Source organism: Ovis canadensis, chromosome 1 (assembly GCF_042477335.2).
Source record: "Ovis canadensis isolate MfBH-ARS-UI-01 breed Bighorn chromosome 1, ARS-UI_OviCan_v2, whole genome shotgun sequence".
NCBI classification, from domain to species: Eukaryota; Metazoa; Chordata; class Mammalia; order Artiodactyla; family Bovidae; genus Ovis; species Ovis canadensis.
The window spans coordinates 240,563,661-240,575,304 of NC_091245.1; the positions used below are offsets into that span (position 1 = coordinate 240,563,661).

The 11,644-nt window shown below is 41.9% G+C and overlaps 1 protein-coding gene across 1 annotated transcript in view; it reads left to right on the plus strand.

The window, feature by feature from the left end:
- The window catches only part of ERICH6 (glutamate rich 6), a 45,140-nt gene extending 43,404 nt beyond the window's left edge, over positions 1-1,736 (plus strand). The window contains exon 14 of the mRNA XM_069562748.1: positions 1,469-1,736. Within this exon, the coding sequence (XP_069418849.1) occupies positions 1,469-1,732 (264 nt within the window). The 3' untranslated portion in view covers positions 1,733-1,736. The remainder of the gene's footprint in view (positions 1-1,468) is intronic.
- The last annotated feature ends 9,908 nt before the right edge of the window (positions 1,737-11,644 follow it).

Sequence of the window (11,644 nt, forward strand, 5' to 3'; positions counted from 1 at the left end):
CTCACCTATTGGCCCTTCAGCTTTGTGTCCATTATGTGACTCAGAGTATCACTGAGGGGTTTTGTTTCTATTTTGACAAAAAGAATTTAACATCATCAATATGTGTCTCTCTTAATGCTCTTTGCCTGAAATGCCATCCTAATATAAACTTGACTTTGAGCTCAGAATATGTGTGTTCTGGACTAGTGGTTTCATTTGATCATTTATCTCTCAGTGGATATGGTCCCAGCTGCTTCTCAATCTTCAGGAATTCCTTAAGATTATTCCTGCTGATAAAAATCTTTCCTATTTCCTATTGATTTACTCTCTGAAAACGTTTCCCATTTTATGGGATTTGAAGGAAAACTAAAAATGGTGATTAACCCTTTATTTCTCAGCTATCTCAACCTCCTTCCCCCATCCCTCTTTCCTTTCTCTCTCTCTTCCTTCCAAGGTGGGGAGGGGTGAAAATGCAGAAGAATACTGTGATCTCACATCTCTGGCAGGTGAATAAGTGGTCACTCTGCCTGCAGGAGGTAGCAGATGGGCTTGCTTTTTAGCCCACCCCACTGAAACTACATGCCCCTCCTGGGCTGGTCCTAAAGCTCAGCCTTGGAAACATTCCAGGCAAGGCTTGGGACCCTTGACCTTCCTGCAGCTCAAGGAGACAGCATCAGCCTGAGTCACCCAAGGCTGAGAGGACATGGGTGGCACAGAGGGCAAGGAAGGGTCTTGGGAATGTTCATGTGCAGCAGCTCCTGGAGGTGGGGGCGCATTCAGGAGAAGAAAAGGAGTGTCGGTCATCCCAGGGCCTTCTGGAAAGCCCAGCTCAGGTGCTCCCCACCGCCTTCCCAGCCTCCAGGCCAGCACTCACTCCACACTGGGTGTGTCCCAGGGACAGGATAACTATAGCATTTCTGTGCCCTGCTCCATAGATGCTGGTGAAATAGTATATGCTGTTATAATGACTTGAATGCATTGTAAGCATTTGAAAGAAAGTATGCAAATTCTGTTTGGTCTGGTCTGCTCTAGTCTCTCAAATCTCCAGAGCTCATTCCTGTTCAGATCAGAATTAATACCACTGCCCCTATTTATAGATAACAATGGCACCCCACTCCAGTACTCTTGTCTGGAGAGTCCCATGGATGGAGGAGCCTGGTAGGCTGCAGTCCATGGGATCGCAGAGAGCGGGACACGACTGAGCAACTTCACTTTCACTTTTCACTTTCATGCATTGGAGAAGGAAATGGCAACCCACTCCAGTGTGCTTGCCTGGAGAATCCCAGGGACGGGGGAGCCTGGTGGGCTACTGTCTATGGGGTCACACAGAGTTGGATATGACTGAAGCAACTTAGCAGCAGCAGCAGACTCACAGGGGACTCCAGCCCCTAACTAGTGTTGCCTCTCGCCTCCTCCCACCTCCTGCTTCTGCAGTCACTATTTCCACACGGAACCCTGAGCTCCCTTTCTCTTTCTCTTTGCTGAAAAGCTGCTAAATGCCAAGGAGATTCCAGCGCTCCGATACCTGAACGGGGATGACCTTCTTCTGCTGGCCAGTTTAATAAAGATCCGACGCCTGTTTCATAAACTGGAAGGATGTGTGAATTTCCCCTCCAGCCAGGTTTGGGAAAAATTAAAGCAACCTTCCTACCTTTCTTCACTTTCTCTAAAACTAATTGCCCTTTGTCACAATTCTGGTATGAAGCAAGATATAATAACGACAATAGCAGCTATGATAAATGAAAACATTTAACGAAGACGATGGTGCTTTCATTTGTTCTGTTGTGTTTTTCTGGGAGGCAGTGTGGGAGATCTCAAGAAAAGTGTCTACAATGACTAGGAAATACAGATTTGGAGCACATCCTGAGTCATCCCTGGTTTGCACTCTTGGTCGGAAAACTAGACCACTGACTTTGGGGACAACAGAGAATGAGTAAGTCAGCCAAAGGCCTTATTTTTCAGTCAGAGTTCCATCAGGAAAACAGAAAGCAGGGAGGGAGCAGGTGCTTTCACAACCTCCTGAAAGGCTGGGAAAGTGAAGGTCAAGGAACAGCCCTGCTGTTTGGGAAAATGAGGGAATCTCAGGAAGCCACAAAGCCAACAGCACCAAGGGAGAGAGTGGCAGGAGTTACCCATACTCCAATGCAGAAATGGCAAGCAACTGCCATCCTCCAAAGACCACCCTCCTGCCACAAGTGAGCAATGGCCACTGTTCCTCTCCCACCTCCCACACCTCAGGCAGGGGCCTCTCCCTGGGGAAATATAATGGGATCCCACTGGCAAAGGATTATGGGACCACGTGTCTTTCCCCTTCTGAGGGGAGGGAGGAGGGATGTTGCTGGATCCGCAGGGATAGCACAGCACAGCACAGCAGCCTCTGCTCAGTGATAAAATTACTTAAGAGCAGAAAGCAGAGGTGAGAGTCTTTAGATGGAGAACCCTAAAGACGAATGCCCAGCCTGCCCTCTCCTGAACTTCCCTGACTTGCAGGTATCTGTTCTTGGGAGAGGGAGGAATCTCGTTGGAGGGGGCCATTCCTTACAGTGAATAAAAGATTTGGTGTTAAGTGTGTGTAGCAAGAGGAAGTAAATCCAGCCGCTAGTTATTCATCAGTTAGTGTGAGGACTAAATCATATTGTTTTCCTACTAAGAGGCTGCTGAGGAAGCATGGGGGAGGGCTGAAGGGCACAGGAGGAGTGGAAGGATGAGGTGTCCCAGGGAGGGCTGAGTGCTGGGCCGCAGGAAGGGGGTGAGCTACTGGAGACTGAGGGCTGGCCTTGGTATTAATCCATTCACCACGTTTTTTTTTTTAAGCTGCCTTTAACAAACACATTACCAAAGGGTGAAGGGGGTGCGGGAGGGACGAATTAGGAGTTTGGGATTAGCAGATACAAAGTATTATATATAAAATAGATGAACAGGAAGGTCTCACTGTATAGTATAGAGAACTATTCAATATCCTGTAATAAACCATAATGGAAAAGAATATGAAAAAGAAAACATATGTGTATAACCAAGTCACTTTACTATATACCATTAACTAACACAACATTGTAAATTAACTTCTATAAAAAATTTTTTTAAAGGCAGTTGTTATTTAAGGGTTTCAGTTGTTAAAACAACAGTGATAATTTTTACTTTGGATATCGGCATCCCAAAGTATATTGGGATATGCCATAGATTTTATTTATCAATGCCTGTTTTTTCACATGGCTGTTTAAAGTAAGCTTGGTGTGTTTTTTTTTTTTAATAATCTACTCTGTTAATTCATAGGGTATTTTTTTCTCATTTTTCACAAGAAAAACCTCTTCAAAAAAATTAAACTTTCCTAGGAAACCATAAACAAAATGACAACCTACTAACTGAGAGAAAATATTTGCTAACAATGCAACTAACAAGAGCTTAATTTCTAAAATATACAAATAGTTGATACAACTCAATATCAAAAAACAAACAACCCAATCAAAAAAAAAATGGTCAGAAAACCTAAATAGACATTTCACCAAAGAAGATATACAGATGGCCAAGAAACACATGAAAAGATTCTCAACATCACTAATTATTAGAGAAATGCAAATTGAGACTACAATGAGGTGTCACCCCACTCCAGTCACAAATAATAAATGCTGGAGAAAGTGTGGAGAAAAGGGAACCATCTTATACTGTTGGTGGGAATATAAATTGGTACAGCCACTTCATGCTGGAGAACAGCATACAGATTCTTTAAAAAAAATAAACACAAAACTAAAAACAGAGGTACCATATGATCTAGCAGTCCCACTCCTGGGCATATATCTGGAAAAGATGAAAACTCTAATTCAAAAAGTTCATACACCTCAGTGTTCACAGCAGCACTATTTGCAATAGCCAAGACAAGGAAGCAACCTAGAAGATAAGGTACATATATACAATGGAATATTACTTAGCCATAAAAAGGAATGAAATAAATGCCATTTGCAGCAAGCAACATGGATGGACCCAGAGATTATCATACTAAGTGAAGCAAATCAGAGAAAGACACATATCATATGGTATCACTTATAAGTGGAATCTAAAAACAATAGTACAAATCAACTTATTTTCAAACCAGAAACAAACTCACAGACATAAACAAATTTATGATTACCAAAGGAGAAGGGGAAGGAGGAGAAAATCAGGAGTATGGGATTAACAGATACACATTTCCATATATAAAATAGCTAAACAACAAGGATTTATTGACTTCCTTGGTGGCTCAGGTGGTAAAGCATTTGCCTACAGTGTGGGAGACCCAGGTTTGATCCCTGGGTTGGGAAGATCCTCTGGAGAAGGAAATGGCACCCCACTCCAGTACTGTTGCCTGGAAAATCCCATGGACAGAGGAGCGTGGTAGGCTACAGTCCATGGGGTTGCAGAGAGTCGGACACGACTGAGTGACTTCACTTTCACTTTCTTTCACTTTCGCTTTCTTTCACTTTCACAAAGAACTATAGTCAATATCTTGTAATAACCTATAATGGAAAATAATTTTTTAAAAGAATATACATAAATGTATAGATTATATATAACCAAATCACTTTGCATCTGAAAATAATAAAATATTATAAATCAATTACAGTTTGACATAAGAAAAAAATTAAACTCTTCTAGTACTCTTGCCTGGAAAATCCCACAGACAGAGGAGGCTGGTAGTCTGCAGTCCATGGGGTTGCGAAGAGTTGGACACGACTGAGCGACTTCACTTTCGCTTTTCACTTTCATGCATTGGGGAAGGAAATGGCAACCCACTCCAGTGTTCTTGCCTGGAGAATCCTAGGGATGGGGGAGCCTGGTGGGCTGCCGTCTATGGGGTTGCAGAGTCGGACACGACTGAAGTGACTTAGCAGCAGCAGCAGCCATAAAGTTGTCATATAGTAATACTGCATAAATGGAGGGAGAAGAAAACACTAAATGTGTAGGTCTGCCCATTTGTAAATTTCAAAGGAATTATTGATATACTTAAAGCTTACAGTAGTACTACAAATCCTTGTATTCTTTTATTCCTGATCTCGATTATCATTTTATTTTGCTTATGCATATTTTACATTTTATGTGCACAATTTTGAACAGATAAAATTATCATCTTTGAGAAGATACATATATGCACATCACTGTAACAGATGAGTAAAAAAATGAAAACTTTTGGACTTCCCTGGTGGTGCAGTGGATAAGAATCTGTCTGCCAGTGCAGGGGACACTAGTTCTATCCCACATGCCCAGAAGTAACTAAGCCCATGTGCCACAACTACTGAGCCTGTGCCCTAGAGCCGAAGAGCCACAACTACTGAAGCCCCAGCGTGCTAGAAGCTGTGCTCTGCAACAAGAGAAGACACCACAGTGAGAAGCGGGTGCACCATAACTCCTGCTCACAGCAACTAGAGAAAGCCCGCCTGCAACAGCGAAGACCCAGCCCAGCCAAAAGTAAATAATAAGATAAATAAAAAATTATTTTTTAAAAAAAGAAGAAAACTTTTTGCTTCAGGTAAAGCTGGCAGCAGCGTCAGCAAAGCCCTAGGGGATTGAAACATAAGAGACACGTCCAGTGTATTGGCCTCCATGCAGCTCTAATAGTGAATGAGCAGCATATTCCAGAGTGCATTTCCTTGCTAGGTTTTCCTGCTAACGAAAGTCACACCAGGGAATTTCGAAGCAGTCCAGTGGTTGGGAATCTGCACTTTCACTGTGGAGAGTGTGGTTTCTGTACATGATCAGAAAACTTAAGATTCCATAAGCCACAGTTCAGTTCAGTTCAGTTGCTCAGTCGTGTCCGATTCTTTGAGACCCCATGAATCGCAGCACGCCAGGCCTCCCTGTCCATCACCAACTCCCGGAGTTCACTCAAACTCACGCCCATCGAATCGGTGATGCCATCCAGCCATCTCATCATCTGTTGTCCCCTTCTCCTCTTGCCCCCAATCCCTCCCAGCATCAGAGTCTTTTCCATTGAGTCAACCCAAAGCATGAGGTGGCCAGAGTACTGGAGTTTCAGCTTTAGCATCATTCCTTCCAAAGAAATCCCAGGGCTGATCTCCTTCAGAATGGACTGGTTGGATCTCCTTGCAGTCCAAGGGACTCTCAAGAGTCTTCTCCAACACCACAGTTCAAAAGCATCAATTCTTTGGCGCTCAGCCTTTTTCACAGTCCAACTCTCACATCCATACATGACCACTGGAAAAACCATAGCCTTGACTAGATGGACCTTAGTCAGCAAAGTAATATCTATGCTTTTGAATATGCTATCCAAGTTGGTCATAACTTTTCTTCCAAGGAGTAAGCGTCTTTTAATTTCATGGCTGCAATCACCATCTGCAGTGATTTTGGAGCCCCCCAAAATAAAGTCTGACACTGTTTCCACCGTTTCCCCATCTATTTCCCATGAAGTGATGGGACCTGATGCCATGATCTTCGTTTTCTAAATGTTGAGCTTTAAGCCAACTTTTGAAATGGAGTAGCCATCATAGTCAACAAAAGTCTGAAATGCAGTACTTGGATGCAATCTCAAAAACAACAGAATGATCTCTGTTCATTTCCAAGGCAAACCATTCAATATCACAGTAATCCAAGTCTATGCCGCAACCAGTAACGCTGAAGTTGAACAGTTCTATGAAGACCTACAAGACCTTTTGGAACTAAAACCCCAAAAAGATGTCCTTTTCATTATAGGAGACTGGAATGCAAAAGTAGGAAGTCAAGAAACACCTGGAGTAACAGGCAAATTTGGCCTTGGAATGCAGAATGAAGCAGGGCAAAGACTAATAGAGTTTTGCCATAAGCCACAAGGGGTGGGCAAAAAAAAAAACAAAAAGTCATATCAATTCACTGTAGAAATGATCCAAGATTACAGAAAAATATAGCTGACCCCTGAACAGCTGGAGTAAGGGGCGCCAACCCTCCACATACTGAAAAAAAAAAAAAAAAGGAGGGAGAGTATTATTTTTAGTCACCTCTCCCTACCTTCAGTTTCTCTGCACCCAGCGTGCCTCAGGAGCCACAGTCCCTCTAGATCGGCAGTTCTGCATCTGTGGATTTTATTTTATTGACATATATTTGCCCTGCAATACTATGTTAGTTCCAGGCGCATGTGCCAATGTTTTATGTCAATAAAACACATAAAATCTTTATATGGTTGACCCTTGAACAACAGGTGTTCGAACTACTCAGGCCCACTTGTGTGGGGAATTTTTTCAGTAGTACCACCACAAACTCCTCTGTTCCCAAGTGTGTTGAATCCACAGATGCAGAACTGCCGATCCAGAGGGACTGTGGCTCCTGAGGCACGCTGGATGCAGAGAAACTGAAGGTAGGGAGGCGTGACTAAAAATAATACTCTCCCTCCTTTTTTTTTTTCAGTATGTGGAGGGTTGGCGCCCCTTATTCCAGCTGCTCAGGGGTCAGCTACATTTTTCTGTAATCTTGCATCATTTCTACAGTGAATTGATATGACTTTTTGACTGCAGCCATGAAATTAAAAGATGCTTACTCCTTGGAAGGAAAGTTATGACCAACCTAGATAGCATATTAAAAAGCAGAGACATTACTTTGCCAACAAAGGTCTGTCTAGTCAAGGCTATGGTTTTTCCAGTGGTCATGTATGGATGTGAGAGTTGGACTGTGAAGAAGGCTGAGCGCCGAAGAATTGATGCTTTTGAATTGTGGTGTTGGAGAAGACTCTTGAGAGTCCCTTGGACTGCAAGGAGATCCAACCAGTCCATTCAGAAGGAGATCAGCCCTGGGATTTCTTTGGAAGGAATGATGCTAAAGCTGAAACTCCAATACTTTGGCCACCTCATGGGAAGAGTTGACTCATTGGAAAAGACTCTGATGCTGGGAGGGATTAGGGGCAGGAGGAAAAGGGGACAACAGAGGATGAGATGACTGGATGGCATCACTGACTCGATGGACATGAGTTTGAGTGAACTCCAGGAGTTGGTGATGGACAGGGAGGCCTGGCGTGCTGCGATTCATGGGGTCGCAGGAGTCAGACACGCCTGAGCGACTGAACTGACTGACTGACTGATACGTTACAAAGTGATCACCACTGAAGCATAAAGATCTTGAAAGCAGTCTCACTAGATGGAGATATCCATCTCTAATGTCGTGCTTTCTTTCCAGTCTTTTTCCTGTATTTGTGTATGGGTGTGTTTTTGGAAAACGAAAACAGAAGCCTCTCAAACAAGGGAATTTAGTCATTGCCAATAAGAATTTTGAAAGAGGAAGAAAACTGGATTTCTACTCCCCAAGAAAAGCTGTAGAAAGTTAACCTCTATTAAATAGAGAGCTACAAAATAAGTCAAAAAATTAAATGCACACTATTTCTTAGTGAACTGGAAACAAATATCTCGTGAAACTTTAGTATTTCCATTTTCACTGGTAAATGTACTACCACTTTATGAAAAAATGAGTGAATGAATAAAGCAAAAGCTTTCAGAGTCTAAGTTGTTTCAATAGATGTATCTAAATAAAATTGGTAACATTTTGGATGCCAATGTTATGTTTTGAAGAAGCAAGTATTATAGTTTAATGATAATTTTTTATAAACATAGAAACTGCACAGTCCTTTTTTAAAATTATGTTAGAAAATACCCAAAGGGTAGTTAAGATTTTACTTAATCCAAGTAATTTATCATGATCATTCTATTGTTTCATTTTCCTGTGAGACAACAAAGGTCATGTATGTATATTTTGTTTATACTCTACCTTATTCCAGAAACAATATAAGAAATATTTTCAGAATATAGTCAATATAGAAAAACAATTTTTAAATAGGTGAATATAATTCAGGTAATAAGAAAATAGTACGAGTAAAATTATTTCCAAAATGCGTCCCTTTGGGACTCTTCCTTGGTGGTCCAGTGGCTAAGACTCTGTGCTCCCAATGCAGGGGGCCCAGGTTCAACCCCTAATCAGGGAGCTAGATCCCATATGCTGCACTAAGACACAGGACAGCCAAATATATAAATGCATAATAATTTATTTTAAATGCATCTCTTTGACGAAGCCTACGTTAAAGGCTGGCCCAAGACAACCTATAATGGAAAGATAGCCAATGAGCTAGTGGGAACTCCTCAAATTATATGCTTCCTTGGAGGGAGTGTCTGTGTCAGTTTTTCCCCCATGACACATAGTAAAATCCAAGAATTAGGAAAACCTTGATTTGAGCCAAACTGGGAAATCAAACTCAGGTGATAAAAAGACTTAACTTGTGTCCACAGCCAGGAAGAGAATCACGTACATTTCTCTGTCACACCTGTAGTGACCCAGCATTGACCAATGCATAGAGGAGAGGAGTCAGTCCTATGGGGGGCGGGGAGAATGACTCTACCATCTGCATCCACTTTTTACATACTTGTCTTGGGAAATGAAAATGACTATGTAACATCCATCCAGACTCCTCAGAGATGATGCCCCATTGAGTCATTTTCCAAATAACACAGGCTTTTTGTGGGGAAACTAGTAAGCAAAGTGACAACACACTAGGGGAAAAAACCAGCCTCTTTCTCTCTTGTTTATGTGAAAACATATTTACACCTGATGAATGCTGAATGAATGACGTCTCTACCTGGGATGTACATAGCCAGGGAGCAAAATTCTGGGTGTCTCTTCACTGCTCTATTTGTACTTAATGGTGGAGTTTGAGAATACACTAAAACTGACTCTGCCCCAAGTGTAGTTCAGTTTACCAGCCTGTGGAAAATCTGGTTTTCTCAAGAGTGAATAGCCACTGATTACAAATTTCTACCAGAAACACCTGGCACACACTCTGTCTCTCTTCAGATTGAATGTGCTAATAAACCAGGTTTTCATTCCAGATCTAGAGGTCATACCACTCATTCATTTCTTCACCTGTTTAATAAGCATTTATTACATGCCTACTGTGCCATGCACTAGTGATACAAAGCTAAAAATCACATTTCTCTATCCTCAAGGGAAAAGAGACCATGACAAAACAATGAGCTAAGTGCAGAGGCAGAATTATAGGGAGCACCAAAAACAGATCACCTGTCCCAGCCCAGGAACTAAATGTCATGTCGGGTAGAAGAGGGAGGCACAAAGGTGAGCGAGTCAGCTAACTAGTCTCAGAATAATCACAGAATTTCCCCCGCCTAAGGCAACTAGTAATCCTTAAGCAGGGTGACTGCAGAAATCACAGGTAATTCAAATGATGCCCATAGAGTCACTGTGTGCAGATGATGAGTAAGTGAAATGTGCTCAGCGGCCTTTGAGGAATTTTCCACCCCATCAGGTTGGCAGGAGACGGCCAGAGATGACTCGAGCAAACCCTTCCCCTTGACCAAGCACTTACAGAAGCCAGAATGATTTCCAGAAACATGCAAAGAGAGGGGTGGAGGGTCACAGGTTTTACTCCAGGCACTGAGGGTAGAGGGGCTTCAATCCAAAGAGAAAATTAGTCTGTAAGCTGGAAAAGGGCTCTTATCAAAATGTGACCATGCCGGAACCCTGATCTCACATTTCCAGTCTCCAGAGCTGTGAGAAATATAATTGTGTTTGTAAGCTATCCAGTCAGTGGCACTTAGTTAAGCAACCTGAACTGACATATTCCATATAATGGAATTCCATACAGCAGTGAAATGAATGAACTAGACCTACCTAAATCAATATGAACAACCCTCAAAAACTCTTCACTTTGAATGAAAATATCAAGAGGGCAGATGGATATGTTTAGCATTATTCTATTTATATAAAGTTTTAAAGCATGCAAAAGCAACCATTTATATCATTTAGTTAGGCATATCCATGCAGGTAAAGTATAAAGAAAGGCATGGGATTTACAGATGTCAAATTTTAGGCTGGTGCTCGCCACTGGAGGTGTGTGTACGGGGAGAGGACTGCAGGGCCTTTGACTATTGCTTAAGTAAGGTGGTAAGTTTATGGACCCTCATTAATTATTCTTTATGTTTATAATATCTGACATTGTTCTTAAAAAAGAAAAAAGACTATCCAGAAGCAGGCAAACAAACATAGGAAAGACAGTTGAAGCAGTTATTGGGGAGAAACAATTCTATAAGTCAGTAAAAGCTTTAACTGAATTCTTGAAAGTAGAGTGGGAAACCAGACTGGAACTTAGAAATTTTTCTCCTTAAGGAACAAGTGATATTCCTTTAATACACACTGTATTATTTTGTAACTCTACCCTTACATAATTCTAGAGACCAGATTCAGAGCTCAACACAAACAACATAGATGTTTTCTACCCAAGTTCATTCAATTCATGGGTCATCTGTACAAAAAGGGCAGCTCTCACATCCTACAAGGTAGCGGAGCCCAACTAGAAGAATTGTTTCCTGGCAAAGACCCAGTGAAAAGCCATGGACTCTTTTATTTCCTATACTCTCCCAGGATCCTTTCCCCATCTGTAAAACAGTTCTCTTTACCTTGTATTGGGTGGAAACCTGCACATGGCCCAACATGGTTGCGGACTCTAATTTATAATTCTTTGCTCATCCCAAATAAACCCATTTTAGTGGGAGAGATTTCTGGCAGTCTGTTTATTTTAGATCAATATCTAGAATGCACACAGGTAATATTTATCTAAAAAGATGTGCAAATATTTTCCTAATATCCATCCACTACCTGGGTTCTTTTCCCAATGCAAAAATCAGGGAGGAATACTCCACACTTCTACACA